The sequence below is a fragment of the Talaromyces amestolkiae genome, assembly GCF_001896365.1.
Source record: "Talaromyces amestolkiae strain CIB chromosome Unknown scaffold7.1, whole genome shotgun sequence".
Lineage (NCBI taxonomy): Eukaryota > Fungi > Ascomycota > Eurotiomycetes > Eurotiales > Trichocomaceae > Talaromyces > Talaromyces amestolkiae.
Genome location: NW_024468043.1, coordinates 718,523 through 739,221, shown reverse-complemented (window position 1 = coordinate 739,221; position 20,699 = coordinate 718,523). Strand labels below are relative to the sequence as shown.

General features: G+C 47.1%; 6 protein-coding genes across 6 annotated transcripts; 1 reads left to right on the top strand and 5 right to left on the bottom strand.

Annotated features, from left to right (window-relative positions):
- Positions 1 to 570: 570 nt before the first annotated feature.
- BHQ10_004304 (uncharacterized protein) lies at positions 571 to 2,112 on the bottom strand (the record flags this gene model as incomplete). Its single annotated transcript, XM_040876656.1, has 1 exon — positions 571 to 2,112. One exon carries the CDS (start codon positions 2,110 to 2,112, stop codon positions 571 to 573), a length of 1,542 nt encoding a protein of 513 aa, XP_040732808.1.
- A 1,778-nt stretch (positions 2,113 to 3,890) lies between these two features.
- Positions 3,891 to 7,241, bottom strand: BHQ10_004303 (uncharacterized protein; the record flags this gene model as incomplete). The annotated part of the gene is made up of 1 exon (XM_040876655.1): positions 3,891 to 7,241. The coding sequence occupies one exon, from the start codon at positions 7,239 to 7,241 to the stop codon at positions 3,891 to 3,893; it is 3,351 nt and encodes a 1,116-aa protein (XP_040732807.1).
- A 661-nt stretch (positions 7,242 to 7,902) lies between these two features.
- BHQ10_004302 (uncharacterized protein) lies at positions 7,903 to 9,668 on the bottom strand (the record flags this gene model as incomplete). Its single annotated transcript, XM_040876654.1, has 2 exons — positions 7,903 to 9,332; positions 9,374 to 9,668. The coding sequence occupies 2 exons, from the start codon at positions 9,666 to 9,668 to the stop codon at positions 7,903 to 7,905; spliced, it is 1,725 nt and encodes a 574-aa protein (XP_040732806.1).
- Positions 9,669 to 10,246: 578 nt separating this feature from the next.
- On the bottom strand, positions 10,247 to 11,389 carry BHQ10_004301 (uncharacterized protein; the record flags this gene model as incomplete). The annotated part of the gene is made up of 4 exons (XM_040876653.1): positions 10,247 to 10,372; positions 10,424 to 10,875; positions 10,938 to 11,223; positions 11,288 to 11,389. 4 exons carry the CDS (start codon positions 11,387 to 11,389, stop codon positions 10,247 to 10,249), a joined length of 966 nt encoding a protein of 321 aa, XP_040732805.1.
- Positions 11,390 to 13,116: 1,727 nt separating this feature from the next.
- Positions 13,117 to 13,752, bottom strand: BHQ10_004300 (uncharacterized protein; the record flags this gene model as incomplete). The annotated part of the gene is made up of 1 exon (XM_040876652.1): positions 13,117 to 13,752. The coding sequence occupies one exon, from the start codon at positions 13,750 to 13,752 to the stop codon at positions 13,117 to 13,119; it is 636 nt and encodes a 211-aa protein (XP_040732804.1).
- A 4,662-nt stretch (positions 13,753 to 18,414) lies between these two features.
- BHQ10_004299 (uncharacterized protein) lies at positions 18,415 to 20,451 on the top strand (the record flags this gene model as incomplete). The annotated part of the gene is made up of 1 exon (XM_040876649.1): positions 18,415 to 20,451. One exon carries the CDS (start codon positions 18,415 to 18,417, stop codon positions 20,449 to 20,451), a length of 2,037 nt encoding a protein of 678 aa, XP_040732803.1.
- Positions 20,452 to 20,699: the final 248 nt, after the last annotated feature.

Below are 20,699 nucleotides of genomic sequence, written 5' to 3'. Positions count from 1 at the left end.
ACTTTTTGAACGTATGTTTAGCGTTTATACTCCGCAATCGGGGAGAAATCCGCCATTTACCGAGATACCCCACTTGTGGTGGTTGACATCTTATTCATTCCCTACATACTTTCTCCATCCATTTACGACTCCGAAGGTAAGGAGCTATGACCATGCTAACTTCTCTACAAGACTATTGAATATCTAGGTGTACTTCATGTGCTCATGAAATATTGGCAGGKTTGTTGCTGTTCTCGTCGACGTCAATTTTGATGTCGATGTCAGCTGTAGTACCTAAGGCATATTTTTTGAAATTGAAGCGCACATGATACATATCAACCGGTCTCGATCGTATCCAGCATTAGATCTTCCAATATTCATTGTTAACCAAGGTTGACAAAAAGACGTCGATCCATCTTAGCATTCAGTATTGTTGCCAGATTGCTCGAAATCTTCAAACGAATGGTACAAGGCTGGATCGATCATAACATCTCGAGCACCTAGGTAGGGTTCAGGATAAAGACCAAGTACACGAAGCTGATGAAGACTTGTAAGAGATCTACCTGACCGACTTCCCTCAAATACCCGGGGTCATTGCACGGTATCCACCAGATTCGAATCAGAGTAAACAACATCAAAAGCCTCCTGTAACATGTTATCAAACTCGTCAGGAGCCGACTCGAGCAACTCGTTGCTAAGTAATTCCATGCACTTCTCTCCATCCCAACTTCTCAACAAACTCTGCAGAAGAATCCGTAGCCTCCAATCACCCTTCTTTTGCATCCTCTGCAGTGTTTCGTCGAGCTCTTTTTTTCTCAAACCCATCGTGAGATGATGATGTTTGAAAGGGTCGATGTCTGCACACTCTGTGACAACAAAGTCATTTAGATTCTCGACTGTTGCTAGGAGGCGTTTCATTTGATCCGAATATAGATTAGGAGATTGGCCATCCCAATTCTCTATACATCGCCAGGTGGCGTCTAGAAGATCCACGCCATTCAGATTCTCGATCAGATTATGGATCGGTTTGAGCCGTATGAATGCCTCGCCAGAAATAACGTTTGCAGCGGTATACAAAAAATTGTCTATGTCGTCAAGAGTCAAATCGCTAACTTGGCCTGGAGGACCCTGGAATGAACCGCTTGGGCTGTTGACTCTTTCATTCTCGGGTTTTAACTCTGATAAAAGTGCTTCTATAGAGGCATCGTCGTAGTCATTAGAAGAACCACTTTCGCTCCCTTCGTCATCAGCGTCATCTTCTTCAATGTCAATATCCGATCCTTCAAAGTCTGCTTCACTGCCTGAAATAGGTGAGGCATAAGATTGATCATTTTCGCCATCCGAGTCCCAGATCGCTGCATCGTAACTTCTGGCATGAAATGATTCGTTCGTTCTGTAGATGAAATATTTCCCGATCGAGTCATCGTCAACTTCATCGGAGCCATCAGCGCCAGTATAAGATATTCCGAGTGATTGATCTTTGCTAGGTTGAGTGCCTTGTTCTTCAGCATCGACTATAGGACTTTTCTTCGTTTTGAGTTCGCCTTCACCACTACCAGGTGTACTGTTTTTCAGACCTAACTTGCCGTCTGCCTCCTTGCTCCCTTTAGCATTCTCACTTGTGCCGATCTGAAGGGATTTTAAATCTTCTGAGATTTTGGCAGGATCGTCGTAATTACCGGCGGTCTCCTGCTTATCAACTAGAGCCGTCGGTGTAGAAATGATAGTTTGATGAGCTGCCATCCATGAATAGAATTTATCTTCATAATCAGCTTCAGTTACCCTCCTCGGCTGCCTCTCATCGTGACTCGGTAGTCGAATTATGATCGCTTTGCCGCGAAAATAGATTTTCTTGATCTTTGTGACTGGAACATTAGACGATTGTATAATAGGGAAGTTCTGTTCTGGTGACCATAAACCACTTCGGATGTTCGTCACTGGCTTTTCAGTTTCGGATTTCTTAATACCCTCAGTATGAGCCTTGACTGCAGCGGCCAATAATGTTAGATTCTGTTCTGGCAAAGTACTTCGATTACTCGAAATTGGCTTCTCTGTTTTGAGTGCATCATTTTTCTCGGTATGAAACTTCCAAGTCTTGCCCGAGGCGTTGGACGACGAGCCAAAGACGAACATCTTCTGTTTCAAAGATGAGTCTTCTTTTGTACCTTGGCATGGCCTTTCACTATCAGATTCTTTGACGTGTTCCGATGGGCGAGGTTGGTGTGAAGCCGTATTTCTGAACATTATTGTGCCATGGGGAACTGCTGGAGAAGCATACACTATAGGTCGAGACAGACTTATCCGCGACGAGATTTGAGGTTTCAAGACCCTTGAGGCCCAAAACGTCATGTTTTGAACGATCTCGCGCAGTGTTACTATGGACCTTTCTGCAGTGAGAGTGCCGGCCCAAATACATATGCACCTCTATCCCCTGTTAGTAAAATTTGTGTACGTCAAAGAAAGACACACCTGGGGAAATGTACCTGAGATGGTGTGGGCCTTTTAATCTCCAAAAATGAAACCCATACCCGAACCTCAGGCCCGAAACAAGTAAAGATTATGACTGGCGGAATATCCCTTGATACTGCCCAAAAAGGCTGCAATTGTCTCTGCATATCCAACGCAGCATTTGCTGCAAGTGCAGCCCGACAGTAGCATGCCTCCTCAGCTAGCTCATTCGTGGAAGCAGATTGTACTTCTACGAGTGCCCATGGGAAGCATATCAAATCTTTTTGGTCTGGCTTGTAACCTTCGGCCATGCGTGTCTTTAGCGTTGATGGAAGGATTGTGGGACAGATACTCATCGGCCCCAGGTCAACGAGGGAGCTGAGGGAAAAATTCGTCACCAGCTCATTTCGATTAAATCCAGTCAATGGCGTCTTTTCAGATTCATCAAGGGGCACATGTACAGGAAATCCGTAGGTGAAACTTGGTTGTGGAGGATCTTCGGAGATTTGGTTGAGCTTCGTCACTGCGTTCCAGGATATATTGGTCTCTCTAGAGTGAATGATATCAGTCGTTTTAGTGCGTATGGCTCAGAGGTCTACATAGGTACTTTGGGACTGATTTGCGTGACAACATACAGAGACCAAGCATCGAAAAGTTTACTTCAAAAACATAAATTAATCAGTCACATAAATCGAATGCAATATTCGACCATCAGCTTGGGGTCCAACTCACCTGCGTCCCGGAGTCTTCCCGAGCGATTCTTCCTCAAAGCTCAGAAAAATATAAGACTCTAAAAATTGTGCCCAAGCGTCCTGTGACACTTTTGCCGCATGATACTCCTTCGCTATGCGTGCTAATTTTGCTCCATGCGCAGACTCGTCCACTTGGATGTTATGGTCCAAGAGAGCTTCTATGACAATTTCCACATATTCAGGCAACCTGGTATCACTGTTGCGGGGAGAGTACACGTCTTTTGAAAGAACGATGCCATGCTGGCCGAGAATTTTCTGATTCATTTTTGAGTTGTCTGAAGACATGCGTGATATCTATATAGATTCACAATTATTCTGCACAGAAGCAATGAGGCAGGTGAACAACATGAGTATGTACCCATCAGCCTGATCCTTGACTCGGTACGACGTCGGCGCTTACGATGTTGATTATTTTTGGCTAAGCACATGCAGCTAATCAGTTCGCGCGCACCCCCTGTCCAGTCTCAGCCTTTCCTACTGATGAGATGAGTTTTAGTTAGGTATGATTCAGTAAAGTAATTCACATACAGTTTCCAGAAAATTATTGGTTTAAGCTAATATAGTGGGTTTATTTCGCATGGCTGTCCCGAATAGGAAATAGTACACACTGACAACCATTAAGATTCAGCTTGCCAGAGGATGTGTAGTTCCATGAATTAAATACAGTTCTATCCCTTATTGATACTATTATCAGTATTACACAAATCAATATCAAAGCTGATCTGCAAACCCAACAAGCTTCTCAATCGCCGCATCCTCAGACTTCGTTTCATCAGACAAAATCCCCCCGACACTCTTGACAACATTGGCAAGTCTTCTGCGCTTAATCTTTTCCTCCAGCTCACTACTCTTCGTCCTTGCCAGATCCAGCACCGAATGCGGCAGATTCGCCAGTCGTGCGACATTAAGACCATAACTGCGATGCGCAACGCCCTCACTAACCTCGTACAGAAATGTAATCTCTTCTTCGCCTTCTTTATCGCCTCCGGACTCGGTGAAGCGCATGTGGACGTTGCGGAGCTCACTGTTTGGGAAGGATTTGGTCATGACGGAGAGGTTTTGGTAGTGGGTGATGAATAGTGTTAGGCTGCGGATGGAGCGGACCATGTAATCCAGTACGGCTTGAGCGATTGCGACACCGTCATGTGTTGATGTTCCACGTCCTAGCTCGTCGAGAATGACTAGGGAGCGAGGTGTTGCTTGTTTGAGAATATCTGCTGTTTCAGATAATTCAACCATAAATGTTGATTCACCAGTAAGCATGTTATCGAATGCGCCCATACGAGTGAAGACTGCGTCTAGCATGCCCAGCGTAGCTGATTTGGCGGGCACAAAAGATCCAATCTGACCCATAATCGCTATCAATGCTATCTGCCGGACATAGCTCGATTTTCCACCCATATTAGGACCAGTGACAAGAAGAGCACGCGTTTCGTCCGTAGCAAGGTTTGTGTCGTTAGGAACGTAGGTATCGAGTAAAATTTGCTCGACCATTGGATGGCGACCTTGTTCAACCACAATGCGAGTTTCGTCCGTGTATTGAGGCTTCGTGTATCCCGGCTGAGTGGCAACAGCAGCGAGAGAAAATAAACAATCTAGCAATGCCAGAGACTGAATGCAATCCCGAAATGACTGGTATCTAGTAGATATCTCAGCTAAGAGTCTCATGTACGCTTTATCGCATGCAGCTGCAAGTGCCTCCTTGTGCTGATCTCGCTGTCTAATCAGCTGAATGACATCCGGGGTATGGAAACGCGATAGCTTCTTAGTCCCACTGATCTTGGCCCATGAAGCAGGCACACGCTTTAATTGTGATGAATTGTTATCAACTTCAATCAGAAACTCAATACCCGCTGAAGTCACATATTCGACCTTCTTTTTGCCCAATACCTCAGCAGCAACAGACCTATGCTGCTCTAGGTCATGCTCGACACTAGCTATACCCAGTTTTTGTTCGGTGATGTCGTCTGACTCTTCAGACTCGCGGAAGAACTCGTATTTATCGTCGTGCTTTGCTGCATGCATATTGATCTTGTCAAGAAACATGACCACGTCTTCCTGAATCGTAGGAAGTGCAGCAATGGCTTCACTAATCATAGTCGATTCAAAACCAGTGTCTTCGGGGGATTTTATGTGGGCAAATGTGTTTGCAATCATTTGCAAGGTCTGGAGGACCGTGAGTAGCTCTGGCCGAGTACACTTTCCGTAATAGATACGAATCAAGCTTCTCTCGAGATCGCTTCTGACCTTGCCAAGCAAGTCTTTCAGTCTTTCGGTGAGCATGTTCTGCTCGGAATTTAACAGCTCTTCCACAGCACCCACTCGGGCTTCTAGTTGTTTTCTGTCCAGCAACGGCCTTCCTACCCATTTTCGAAGTAGTCTCTGACCAAAACGGGTTCGTGTTCGGTCCATAGTCCAGAACAAACTACCTTTACTCGAGTAATCTGTCTGGTTTTGATAAATCTCTAAGCTGGTCAATGTATTGCCATTTAAGAGCATATGAGATCGTGCCGAGAACGATTGGAAATATTTGGTCAGATCAAATACGTGCTCGAGTCCGTATTCTGACAAATGATCAATCATAGAAGATAGACAAATCGTAACTTGATCGGGCAGTTGCAGAACTTTTTCCAAAAGTGCGCTTGCTCTGCTATCGTCATCAGCGTTTGTTGATTTGAGCTTTTCCGCGTAGAAACTCGAAACGCGGCTGTGCCCTTCTACTGCAGCTGTTTTTGATCGTGCAGTTCGTTCGACGCGAACTTTATCACCAAAGACGTTCATTTTGCTGCCCGAGAGATGCTTGACCAACTTATCCGTGGCTTTCGTGAGCTCACCGACAATCAAGATCTCACAGGGGGCTATATGTAGTAGTCTCGTCTCGATCTCCCCTCTCATGAATCCATCTTCAAACTCGTCATAAATGATATCACCTGTCGCTGGCTGAACAGCGACTATACCAACATGCACCTTCTCATCACTACCGCTCGTATTCGATTCTGTAATGCACAATAGATACCCGGTTGCCGGTGTGGCMCCCGCCGAAGCAGCAGCCGGCGCCGACAACCCTTCCGCATCATCAATATACGTCCCTTTCGTATACACATTCGTCAGCTTGCGCACAAATGGCGCGTTTCGATTATCACCCGCTGCCTTGAGTGCCGCCGTCTCCAACTGCCGCACAACACCGACTTTGTGTCCCGCCGTAACCAGCCGTTTCACATGTACATGTAACCGATGGACTGGTATACTCGCAGACGCGAATCGATCCAAATGCGCTTCAGAGGGGTGCTCGTCGAACCTCATCTTGCCTGGTATACATACAATACTCAACTCCTTCGCGGCGGTCCGAGCATCTTCGCCAAAGAATCGAAACTTATAGCCCACTTCGACGACAAGCAAAGTATCCATATGTTTGCGTTTGATGTCAATGACCTGTTTTTCCATTGGCGTGAGTTTTGACCCGGTCTTTTTCGTCTGTCTGCCTTTTGGCGGTGGCGGAGGAGCAGGCTCTTCATCTTCCTCCGCATCTTCGTCGCCCTCTGTAGGTCCCTCTTCTGTACCTGTAGCAGTTTTGTTGATACCAATGAGACAATCTGGTCCGCCTAGCCGCCTGACGAATTTCTGGTGTAGTCTCTCCTTCTCTTTGCGGGATCGTTCATCTAATGTATCTCCCTGGTCTTCGGTAACCGGTTGAGAGCTATTGAACTTGAATCTATCCGTACGCTGCGACGAGTTCAGGACGTTATTAGCCTCCGCTCGAGTCTCCTTTCCAATGTCAACCTTGACTCGTTTCGGCGCCGGCAGGACGAGATCGTCTTCATCTTCTCCTTTGTCGTCCGATATTCGACTAAACGTTTCATCGACAAAGACGGCATTCTCTTTACCCGAGGGGATCGTCTTGGTTTGTTCGGCTTCGGCTTTTGTGGTGGATTGACTGGAGGAAGGTCCCTCTCCTCCCTTTTGGTCCTTTGCGGATGGTTTCTTCGTGAAGAAGCTCGATATGGTCTGTTGTTTGCGCTTCAATGCCGGCGAGGAGGATGGTGGGGATGATTGGGAGGGCATCCTTGGCTCCTGCTTCCTCTCCGCAAGGCTGTTAGCTATATGTGCAACGAATTTGGGGAGTGGCGAGTAAGAGTTGTGATGTACTTGCTCCTAGCAGCGGGTGAAAGACTCAAAATTTTACAGAGAGTGACACATGAAGGCAACGTATCGAATGTGCTGATACGAATACAACTTGATTGTTCGTAAGAACTCGAAATTGAAACCTCCTGACGTTGAGTTAGATAGATCTACGGAAGCGGAGAGCTTGACGCGACGCGCCGTCCCTTTTCGGTTTGATTGCCCACTTACATAAGCATTCGTGCAATCATCATCAAATTTGAAAGACTACAGACTTGATCAATATTTTGGCTAATTTGATAATAGATACATAACATGCGTCATAAAAGATATAATATAAGTGATGATCTTCTTGGCCAACGAAGACAACATGTCCAGTCTGATGCGCTTCGCTCACAGCAAACATACATAACAATGAGAAGCTTTGATCATGGTGAAACGTATGAGACAATCCCGGTGAATTTGGGTATCAATATCAACTATTGAAAGGTAGGGTGCAAATCGGATACGGGCTTCATGTAATCGCGCACAATTGCTGTCGCAAAGAAAAGAGATGCATCGGTAAGTCCATCTGTGGGATAGCATTCGGTGCATTGGCTACCGTTTATCGGCTATAACCGTCAAGCCAAAGGCAACTTTTGGTCGCCTGGTCATCTTGATGGATGGTTGTATCGGAAGATACTGCACGATTGTAGAACAAGCCACCATCGAGAAGGGCGTCGTCGGCATCATTCAATCCTCGTCCCAGTTCCGAGCCACGCCAGTCCCATCGATAGTGAAGTACGCTGCCTCCAACAAGAGGATCATATGGAATGCGCTGGTTCGAGCCGATAGAGTCGACAAGATATATACCGTCAATATTCTTGGATGTGCTTGGTGGGGCGCTGGTAAGGTTGTGTGGATCATCGGTTTCAAGGATTGGGCCAGAATCGTTCGAGAGAGTTGGAAGCTTGTACGGTTCGTTCGTTTCCAATAAAGTATGCATAGCATCTCTCGCTCGTTGGTACAAGGTGTTATGTTGCTCGTTGCGAGTGGCTGAACTTGGAACTATCTCGGGACCAGGAGCATTGCGTTTCTCTGCTTTGGTGGAGTCATCGTCTCTAAAGATTGTCAACCGAGATGTGTGGTGACTACTAGTTGGCCCAATAGAAAGATGCAGGTCTTCATTTTCATCATTTACACGATGAAAGTGACCGTGAGAAAGTCCGTGGTTTTCGCTCTTCGAAGAAGTAGTACGGGTTGAGGACTCTCGACGCTTTGTATCCCCTAACACGGGACGCTTTGGTTGATGCTCCTTTTTCGTCACCCGACTTCCCAAAACAGGTCGGTTAGCATCCGTCACAGCCAACGCAACTCGTTGGCTGCCTTGTCTACGGCGAGGTGTAGACGGCTCCTGGGTCCTGCGACCACGACGATCTCGACGATCACGACGGTGTTTTGGAATAGTCCACTCCTCGGGCAATAGATCGTCCTCTTCAACAAAGCCAGTGATTTCACGCTCTCTGCGCAATGTCCCTGTAGGTGAAAAGACCCATTCGATCGGCTCGCTAGCACAGGAAGCTTCTTCCATGGCTTTGAAAATACTTGCGTCTTTTTTCTGGTTTCTTTGGCGTCTCATAAAATCTGATGCAGCATCAAAACAATCCATGCCTGGCCACTGAACACCCTTCAATCTTGAAACCTCTTCCACCGTCTTTTCTTCTGCAAGATCAAGGTAGGGACCAGAAAATGGAAGATCTTCTGATTTTAGTAATGGCGCTCTGGGGAGCTCGCTAGAAGCGGATGGATTGCATTTTTCAGAGACGCTGGGGTACCCTCGATGATGATCAGACCATGGGATACTGTCGATTTCTGACAAATGGGGTGATTCTGGCTCAAGCTTGGGGCCAAATAACTCCTCATATGTATCATATGGATAGACTACTGAGGGGATCCTGGTGCTGTAATGATGATCGGTCAAAGGTTGCATGTAGGAAAGACGAGGATCGATATTGTCCCCAATGAGGCTGCCGAACGATGATTGAGACGGAACATCTACCAGACAGTTAGCGCACTGATACGAGATTGAAAAGCACACTGGAAAGACTTGCCAGTTTCCATTCCAAGCGATCGATTGCTCCGTCGTCTCCGACTCGCTTTTGCTGACGAAGCCATTCGATCGGACAGCAGTCTCGCGATGTCATTCTCCTTGTACCACCGATCATATTGTGTCAAATTTTCAAGAGCTTGGGAGCTGTGCTTGCTTTGGACCTGGAGCTTGAAGTGGGTAGCTAAATGGGCCTTTGAGGAGATGTGGGTAAGGAGGTGAGACGTGTCGCTGAACTGGGGCCTTTTGTTGCAGATGGTGCAGGTGAGAGAGGTTGCATCCATCGCGGATAAAATGAAAGGCACGTGTAGTGGTGTTTGTGAACTTAGGTTCTGAAAAGTAACAGATGAAAGCGTGTAATTGGGCTCACTGAATGAAGAAACGAAACCAAACAAGATGGGAACAGGAACGAACAGAGAGGGTGGTATTCCGCTCGCTCAATCTACCACATGATAGCTGAGGAGGGAGTTGTCATGGGAGTATATATCAAGCAGATGCTTGATTATAGCAAAAAAAGGGTCTTACTCAAGAAAGTGATGGAGAAGTCAGGTCAGGGGCTATACTGGTGAAAGGAAGAACAAATGATGTTGTGAGAGGAGGGAGGACGAGCAAGGAGGGAAGAGACAAACGGGCGATAGCAGCTGCTGCCGCATCTGGCAGGAACGACCCTCAAGTCACTTGATCCGGTATTAAGGAAGCTGACTTATTGTACCTACACGGCGGCACAAAAATTCGCACCCGGAACAAACACAAAGAACAATTGACATTTATTTTCCTAGCAGTCTCACTATTGTTTCTCTAGGCATACAACTGCGATATTCATGTTAGCTAGACTCGATGCTTTGTGCTGCGGTTGAACTTACTACACAGGGTCAATCTCTTTAAGACCCGGATGGCCTAAAAGACTTAGACCAGCCAAACCGAAATGAGTATGGAATACATCAACCACATTCCCCGGTCTATCCGACAGTCCACCGTGATCGTAGTCCTGTCCCTAGTCAGTCAAAGCCTAGTCGAGATTTGAAAGACAGTGCCCTACCTGACAGCGCAATATAAAAGACTGAAGCTTCCCTTTATCGATCCAATCCAGACGCTCAATTATCGCTAGACTGGCAGCTACCCACCAGCTATAACACACATCTTCAAGCTTCTCAGGTCGTCCATTGAGTCCACCATCTTCCAGTTGGCGTTCGCTCAACCAGGTTCCAAGCCGGCTCCTATCAATAAGATCTAAGCGACCAGCAATAGCTAGAGCAGCTACACAGGTCAGCACCTGGCCTGCATGCGACTCGGCTCCTGGTCGTACACCATAGGCTCCGTCTAGATTCACGCATTGCTGAATGTAAGAGACAGCTTTGTCGACGTCAACCAATTTCAGCTCTCCCAGAAGAGACAAAGCATTTAAAGCACCGTATAGGAAACGTGTATCTGTCTCGCCCCATTCATCTCCTTTGAAAACCCCAGTTTCACGATCTTGTAAAGACGCTATGACTATATTTTTTAGTAGCGTCAGTATTTCTGGTACTGAGATGCATTAGCAGGGAAAAGCATACATGACGCAGCTCTCTGCTTCCCACCAGATCCTGATCTGTCTAACTCATCTAGGGCATCGAGAGTAGCCAATATCTGTATAGCAGACACAGTGTACAACATATGCGCATCATGCAAAGGCGCAGCACCGAAGCCACCATTTTCGTGCTGACACGAGAGTACAAATTCTATTGTCTCGTCTCTCGGTAACGCCTCCGCACGATTCATCAGATGCAAAGGAGTCAGTCCCCAATAGACACCGTTCATACGAAGGTGTTCTGTATAGGCATACTCAAGTTCATCACTGCGCTAAAGCGGTTCGTTCTTAGTTACTTCAGCGCTCGAGTAGTGGCAATAATAAGGAATAACGCACTTTGTTGAGGCTCTGGATATAGGCCACATGTTTGTCTATACATAGCTCTTCCAGGGTGCCAGCTCCTCCGCCGCCCCTACCAGGGCCCGAAACCAGCGACATCTGCTAACGGGTATGCCAATAAGTGCCAGTATCAATAAAGATTGCTTGATGCCCTTCTTCAGATTGACCTGGTACAAAACGATAATATTTACAAAAGATAATCTGGATAATGCTCCGTCCAAATCTTTGGTTGATGCCTGAATTGGATGGTGCATGTGAAGTCGAAGTGGGTCTATAACAAGCGATTTCTCCAGTTAAATCATGTGATATCAGATTAAAGACCAATAATATCGCTGCAAAAGACAATCCCAAAAAGATATAGCACTAGTAATTATTACGTATTTAATTGTATTTCGGTGGGAAATGCTTGTGTCAATGAAGTGATGATACGTACTGAAATACGGCTAAATACATGAGGAAGGCTGCGCCTGGAAACAAAGGCAGGGAGATTCCCCTCGTCACTTCGTGTCTACTTCTTTCAAGCTACGCAAATATCCAATCCTTTTCTTCTGACATAGTACCCTGTTCAAGTCCAAGGAAGAATGCCATACTTTCTCAAACCCGATTCCAAGCTTATACCTCATTGTGGCAGCTCTTGTATATGGTCTCTGGTGTATTTTTTGTTGAGGCCTTATTTATTGCACCCATGGCAAATGCAAATATTCTCTTTAAGTCTATATCCAGAGCCTGTCTATATCTTGGCGTCATGTGCACATCTATGGCTTTGCAAAGTGATAATTAACACTTGGTATGTCGACTGCACCTGTTTCTTGTGATGACTAGCCTACATATCGGTGACCATAGGCAATCATTTCTCTGCATATGAAGCAGCAGCCACACAAGTACCGCGTCTAGTCGGGACGGTGAACGGAGTATTCCTAAGACTTGGGCCAGGGTGAGGATTTCAGTAGGCCATCAAGGATCTCTTACATATGCAGCCCTCAGATTCGATAGCCAGATCAGGCTTGGATATTCTCCAACGGTCCTATCAAAGGGTTAAAATCACTTGCGCGTCAGATGACAGCACTCCATGACTGAGGTCAGGCTCACACAGTACATCTGGTGTAGGCCTAAACGACCTGATTGATGATTATGGGCTTCAAATCCCGCGAGTGAGCATTCAGATGGTGCTTGGCCTGGGTCGGCAGGTCTCATTCCGCCGCCAATCCCTGACATCTTTAATCAGAGTTATTGGTTGGACCAGTTGAATATCATATAAACATCTGTATTATCAGACCAAGATGCAGGCGTTTGGTGAGAAGATACTTATTTTGACCGAGAATTGCTTGTTGCCAAATGTATGTACCAGCTCATAATGTTTGATACAACATAAACATGACTATGACTAAGTATAGAGTTTGCTGGTTCTTTATAGAATTTTCTGCGGCCACTTTCATTAGTCGTACCTAGTTAAAGAATGAATGTGGTCATTGCGAATGAAAAACGACAGCTTGAAAGGTCATTTCGGCCGACGATTTCAACCAGCCGTACGCGACCTCTGACAACCTCAAAACATCGGCCGAATCTGATCGTGATGACATCCCCTGCAGCGAACAGTTTCAGGGCTAGCCTTACATAGATGGACCACGACGGTCGCCAGTAACATCGCTTTCAAAGGATCAGTCGAATGACTCCCTATATCGGGATTCGACAATATTCTTTTTCAGTGTCCGAGATTTCCAAGAAGTAGGTGGACATACATCTGTCTATACAACAGACCAAATCATCAATGAAATCATATAATATACAACAAGAGGTGATTAGACCTATGTGACTCGGGCAAATTGCTAGAACTTATAGATTTGGTCCTTGGTATACCCCAATTTCCCCAGAATACCACCAGCTCCAGAATTACCCCATCCATTTGATCCCATCAATGCAGCTTCCATCGCCGGTGGGCCGCTAACAAACACCTTTACACCCTCTTCATCCGACTTCATGACACTCCTCAGAAGCGACTCCGTTATCCGACCTTGCTTGAAATGATGGGATTCCCCCTCTGTTGCCGTATTGTTGCTGCTGATGGTATACACCACTTTGAACCGATCCGGGTACTGGCTCTCAAAAGCATCCAACTCTTCCCTTAGAACCACATCCTCTTTACTATTCACCCCAAACACCAGAGTCACCTTGGTCCGATCCTCAGGATTTTTGAGCACGCCCTGGATGAGTTGATACATTGGAGTAATGCCGGCTCCTCCAGCAAGGAGGTAGATATGCGAGTGCCTGTTGGGGGTCCAGGCGTACCCTTTCAGCGGCACTACGAAGGTCAACGCTTCTCCCGGTTGCAAGGAATGCAGGTGAGAGCTCGCTTTGCCGCCTGGGTATTTCTTCACTAGTAAATCGATGAATCCTGGTTCGCTGAGGTCGCTGATTGGGGTGTAGGGACGGAGCACCGGTAGCCAGGCATTACTGGGACGCATGAATGTGAGTAGAGAGGCTACACGCCGATACACAGGCAGTTAGCATCATTCGTAATGGCTCGTGTGCGTAAGAAAAGGCTGGACTAACATGTTAATGGGAGACCACTGGATGCATTTTCATCAGCAAAGGCGAATCTTAGGCGTTTCGTATTGTGGTTGACTTTCTGTACACTGTGCAGCCGGAGCGATGTGAAGCTCGGCCTACCACTAAACACCGGCATTGAATCTTTTGGAGATGTTCTAGTCTCTGCAGAGGCTACTCCGGCGCAAACAACGACAATCGTGCAGGCGGCGAGCGAATATGTGGCGAACCCAGGGCGAAGCATGAGCGGTACAAATCTACAAGTCAAGATAAAGACTACTATATCAAAGAAACCTGGAAAGAAGTCCTTCGGTGTTAGATGGAGACGACCTTGCAATGCGAATATATAATAAAATGACTGATTCGACAACTTATTTTGCATCTCGGTTTCTGTCGGCTTTTGGAGATGTACGATTTCGGTCCGGACCTTGGAACTTCATATCTAGGTACGTGGATTGTGGCGTGATGTCTTAGAAATAAAATTAATCTAGATTCTGTTCAAGATACGCAACTATATTTCATATATTTAGGATACGAAGATTGAATTCTCGGTCCTCATCCGATGCTCAATTTTTGGCATCCGTACGATGGCGTGTCGGTCTCTGTAGCAGGATCTAGAAGCCGAAGTGGCTTTTGCACCTCAATCCGCGGGTTCTGTCTTTTGAACATTTTTTTTTTAATCTATGATAATGGGTTCCCAATATTCTCGATTGCTGAACCAGTGTGATGCCGTGAGTTTCTACACACTAAATCGAGCGGCCATCAATCCTATCTGTGAACACTGGTCTATGAAGAATATCTATCATGCATTGTGGGCGTTTCAAAAGTTATGAAGAATTCCTTGACCATCTGAGGCCCAAACTCTTCACTCCCGAATCAATTAAATCCCATTGAGAGCCTGAGCGGCACTTTAGGGCTTTTGATGAATGATGCGCCCGCTGCGAAGCCCCTGTCTATAGGTCTACTCAAGCGGTATCCCGTTATTGAAACGAATCACAGAAGCGCCTGACCAGTTCGAGAAACGGTTTGGCCTCGTGCGCTGCAGATATGGTGGCTAAGGATGACCTCAAAAGGCGACAGTTGTGTCGGAGCTGCAGCCGGTACACAACTGATGAGTTTCCAGCAGGGTTGGATTTGACTACGCTACATAAAGCGGCGGCCGGTGGCCACATGGATATTATTGAAAGGATACTAAAATAGGGTAGTGATACGAATCTTGAGTGCGGGGAAGCTCGCTCTCCTCTACATGCTGCAGCACGTCCGGGAGATGATGAGATTGTTAAGTACCTGCTTGATAAGGGTGCTGCTATTGACGCACAGGACAATGAAGATCATACACCGTTGTATGTAGCATCAGAAAAAGGGCAGGATAGGGTACTGTTGACTTACTATCCAGTCGCGCTGTTGGTTCTAGTACTCATTTTGGAAATTATGATAACTCATTAGGCATTGCAGCAGCTTGCGGCCACAAGGGTTCGCATTCTCCTCGACCATGGCGCAAATGTGAATGCCAAGGCTGATATCGACAATATTCAAAGAATTGCACTACAAGCCGCGTTGCAAGCTGACCATCTTGAGGCAGTTCGACTTTTCCTTGGTAAGGGTGCAGATATCAATATCGAGCGTGGAGGCCGAGCCGCTCCGCTAGAAGACTGTTCAATTACTCCTTGATAACAGTGTGCATGCAAGGTGGTCCAAGATGACAGCAAGAACGCTCGACGCGACTCCACGGTGCCTCAGACCATTGGCTATGATCAATTAGAGCTGAGAATCTGGCTCGATTGAAGCATATACGGCGCACCGCTGACTCATAATCCAGGATTAGATGCAGCAGGCTTGTAGTGTCTATAGAGTCTAGATCCATGGGATGCTTGTTCTTGCTAAAGACTTGTTCCAGACCAATCCTCCAGTCTCCAGAGCCCATATTGGCACTACCTAAGCAGTGTCAGCGTGACAGCCACCGACAAGAATGTACCTGGGAGAATCATCTGGTCCGTGCACTGATACTCCATCTGCGTCAGTTGCAAAAGATGACACAATCCCCGGATTCATGCAGTTCAAAGTTCATGCGGACTCGGGGTTCTCAGGGTTCTCAGTGCTGCAGGGCATAAGAATGTATGACAGTCAATGTCGGCAAGGAGACAGCGACAGCACGTGCACTTACCAGGTCCACCTCTATCAGTAGAATATATAGTGGGTACCTGTCCTAGCAGATAGTATGCCCATGGTACGTGCCCTGTGGTACCGCCGGCTAAGCCCTTTTAGGCAAATACATCAGCCTCTCATGGTCACAACAGGAACAGATCTGTTGCCTCCCTGGGCACTGTGTTCTTCTTCCATATCATGTCTCTCGCATTCTACATAACACTCACAGACTCGAAGTCGAAGTATAGAACATGGTCTGAGTGTTGGCAGTTCGCGGAGAGCGTTTCATGTACCCGCGCAGCCCACGTAAACCGCCACACGACACATGTTTCAGAGTCAAGTGGGGGCAGGGTGGTATGTATGCCCCTTGGCCTATGCTCAACCAACGTACAGAGTAGAACTAACAAGAGTCAGCCATACAAAGTATGGAAGAAGAAATTTAATATGGGGATACTAGTAGCGTTCTATGGAGATGACGAACGGTCTCGTAGTCACTTCTCACCGCATTTACAACCACAAGGCTCATTGGACGCTCTTGTCGAGGACGACGTCGCACACTACGTCTTTTCGGGCCTAGCGCCATCTTAACAGCTCTCTTTATGGTCCAGCGTGGAGTCAATCGTGCCGCTTTACTCAATATGGACTAGCGGCTAGTACCTTGACAAATGTTCCTGGCGGAGGGATTTATTTCTTTTACATGGTATTTTCCACTACTGTCTCTAGTCGTTACATTCAGATTGAGATATTAATATGTGATCTTCGATTTATTCACCTAATAGCGACTAATTAATATCAAAGCTAGCAGGCGACCAGCCATTTGTCATTGTCAATTGACTCAATTCAACAATGACCAGGTACGTCCCGAGTGGAGCAACCCCTGCATCCACCACGCTGTCATCATTCACTCACAATGGCTGCTCGCGTGTCTGCGATGTCTGGCACTCTACATGATATGAGCGAAAGACAATCAAGTCTGTGACTGTCTGTCTCGGCGATCTCCAGTCGAATCAGTGGTGCTCCTATCACGGCGTGACGATCCATGGCGGTCGGTGGAGGCTCTGAGATCTCAGACGTTCAACATGGGGCCTGAAATACGATCAGCCTTCCTTTTCTGCCTATGCTGTGGTCATGGGGCGGAGGCGAATCTTAACGTAGCTCTTCTTTTGCTCATTTAAATGTTCCAACCATAACAGAATCGTTGTGAGAGATTGAATATCGTAGAAATTCACTGAAGCATACTGAGAAGTATCTACGTAGTAGTCTCTGTTGACATTCTTACAGTAGTTGCCCCTGCCAGGGTGCACCTGCCCTTCGGGGGGCTTGCAGCTCCTTTCGCAGGGTCGATTCACTCAGTCATTCCCACAATTCATCTCCTCATTATCCTAATCATAAAACTTATCACTGGTTGACGACGACTTTTCTGTATTCATATAACATCGCCTCCACCGTGCCTTCTTAGCCTCGACACTGCCGGTCCGTGCCTGCATTTCAATATCGGCGCCACCGCCTACTCCGTACTCCGTAACCCACACAGGAATGCGTTATTGTCTGTGCGGGTCTGGCGTCTAACACGCCCAACCCAACCCGCCCAAGAAAAAGTAACGCTCGGAAACATTCAGCTGCTGCAAATCTCCTGGTTGTTATCGCTGTTGTGATATATCACTGTTTTCTTCGTCATCGAGCAGGGAAGACCACAATAACATTCATTTGCTATACGACCCGTCGTGTTTACGACTCATTGATCGGACTTGCTCACCGTTCAGAACGACCCTGTCGCCCACGCAACGAGACAGCTACTCACCTCCCTATCCGCGCTCATCGCCTGATTCGTTCGAACTCTGCTGTAAAAATACCCGAGAACCAGACATATGCACTGATCGTTATTGGGCCGGTCATTATTTAGCGATAAACAACACACTCACACTCCGCTTGCGTGGTATATGCCCCCAACAGCATTCCCCAATAGGTTCTGTCGGTCGTTTTGGATACGGCGGTCACACTGGACGGTAGCGACGACGCGAAAGTCTCCGAGATAATATGACAGGCCAGATCTGGTGAGTTTTAATCTCTATTTCTTTGTCGAAGATTATGTGTACCCGGATCATGGGTTTGTTTATCATTCTCACTTGTTCTCTGCACAAGCGGACAATATTTACGCAACCATGAGCCGTTCAACAGTGTCAGTGGGGTTGCTCTGCTACTAAGAAGCGCTGAGTTTGATGAGTAGTCATGCCTCTGCATCAACATCATCTCACTTGTCTAATCGGAAATGATGCTAATTGACACATTTGCCTAATTTAGAGACGTCAATACAGTTTTGCCCATCCTTCGCCGTGACTCGCTTCTGGTCGATCAGAATCACACCTGGCGGGTGAGCTATCATACATTCTATACAAAACAGATACACCATTTGGCTGTGCCGAGTAACCAACAAGATGCCTTCCAAATCTAATCAACTTCCGAGCCTCGATCTCAAAACTACCTCATTCAACAAGGGCATGTCGAACCCCGCGTCGAAAAGCGCCGATGCTCTGAAACCAGAGTCCACATTAAGCCCCCTCACACCCCGTTCCCCGAGATCCTCACCATCGTCGCCGCGGTCAATCCGAGATGAACCAACGATACGTCCAGTGACCTCGCGATCCAGAACTGGCTCGACGAATGGTCCACTTTCTCCCAGTGATCCAGAACCTCCTACTCCGAACTTTACAGCGATGCCCCAATATCCACCATCACCAAAAGAAAACAAACATAACCGCGACCCTTCACGCTCGTTTTTTGCCAACCTGAAAGCTTCCAGATCATCCCATAAGATTACCAATTCCGACAGTTCAGGCCTTTCAGCAGAACCGCCGTCTAAGAGCCGAGGAAACTCTCGTGATCGATCTCAGCCGACGCTAAGAAAGAATAGCTCAATCCCCGATCTACTAGACACCGCTTCGCGGCAAGGCAAGGATAAACCCGAGGATTCACAATACAACCAACCCAGAGGCCAATTTGTCGATGATAATCGAAATGATGGGCAACACATTCRGGGCCCGCCAGTGAAGAAGAACAAGCCTCGATTTGGAAATCTGCTCTCCCGAACTCGCTCAGTCAGGGTAGATGAAAAATCCGCTCTTAAGAGCGCTGGCCTGCGTCGCCCGTCAAATGCAACTCTGCTCAAAGTGTCCGAAAGCCAGGAGGAGATTTCAGCACCTCCAAAAACGGCACCCTTACGAGTTGACAAGGATTTCTACGAAGGGCCCAGCACGAATGGAAACAATCGCCCGACTGATCGCCCAACTGAGGTCCGTCCGCATACCAGTCGTAGGGAGAGAAACCCATCACTAGCACCATCAAGCTCGCTTATGCAGGTATCTGGAGCATCTGCCTCGTTGTTCAACAATATCAAACACTCGTCCAGTGGAGCCGCGGACCGTCTAGGCAAGGCTGGAAAAGGGTTCTTTGGTAAGATCACGAGAAGCGGAAGTACAAATGAGCGAGAAGTTATCCTGGATGACAACTACGTGTGCACCGTCATCAATCTCCCTCTTATTGAACAGACCCGAAAAACACGAATCTCGAAGCGTCTAGAAGACTGCAAGGATAAGACTGAGTATTGGATGCCCGCGCTACCCTATCGCTGTATTGACTACTTGAACTACAAGGGATGCGAAGAGGAGGGGCTGTATAGGGTTCCTGGAAGTGGAAAAGAAGTCAAACATTGGCAGCGCCGATTCGACTCGGAAGGTGACATCAATCTATTCGATGAACCCGACTTGTACGATATCAATACGATTGGGTCTATGTTCAAGGCGTGGTTGCGAGAATTGCCGGATGAGCTTCTACCGAAAGCAACGCAGCAAATGATTGCGGAGAAATGCGAAGGAGCAACAACGGCGCCACAGCTACTGAAAGATGAGCTATCGAAACTTCCACCATACAACTACTACCTGCTATTTGCGATAACGTGTCATCTAAATCTGCTTCATTCGTACGTCGATCAGAACAAGATGAACTATCAGAATCTGTGCATTTGCTTCCAACCATGCATGAAGATTGACGGGTTCTGCTTTCAGTTCCTAGTCTGTGACTGGAAAAACTGTTGGCAGGGCTGCTGGACAGAGAAGGAATGGGCGCAGGAGGAAAAGGAAGCCCAAGAGAGAGCTGCAAGGGAAGCAAAGGAGGCACAAGCGGCAAAACTCAATGGAAGCAAACACACCAACAACAGTCGTAACGGTACTACCGTTCCAAACTTCTTGCAACATGAATCCCCCTTCCCTGAGTCCTCGTCAGCTGCCGAGGAGCKTGCGATCTCATCTTCCGGCAGCAGCCAGCCATATCTCTCTGACAGCAATCAACCAGTGAAACCAGCATCGACACCACGCAAAMCCCGMCCTGCCAATCTCGAGGATACCGGCAAAAGTCATCGACGAAGCATATCCCAGCTACCAGAGCTGGGGCCTCCGCTTTCGCCAATCAAGATCTAACCTGTATCCTCGATGATCCGGGACACCCGGCATAATTGATTAACAGCCTTGCTATTTTCATTTATTCTTGTACCTATTTCTATATCGTCCTTGACGCTAGTTTGAATGCTTGCTTAGCCTGCTTGTCCGTCCCTCGACTTATCCATCTCATTTCTCGACTGTATCTGTTTTATCACGGAGCATATACCGGCGTCTAGCGACTTTTCTTTTTGGCGTGCTATCCGTCTGTCATGTTTGTCTGTCCTTCT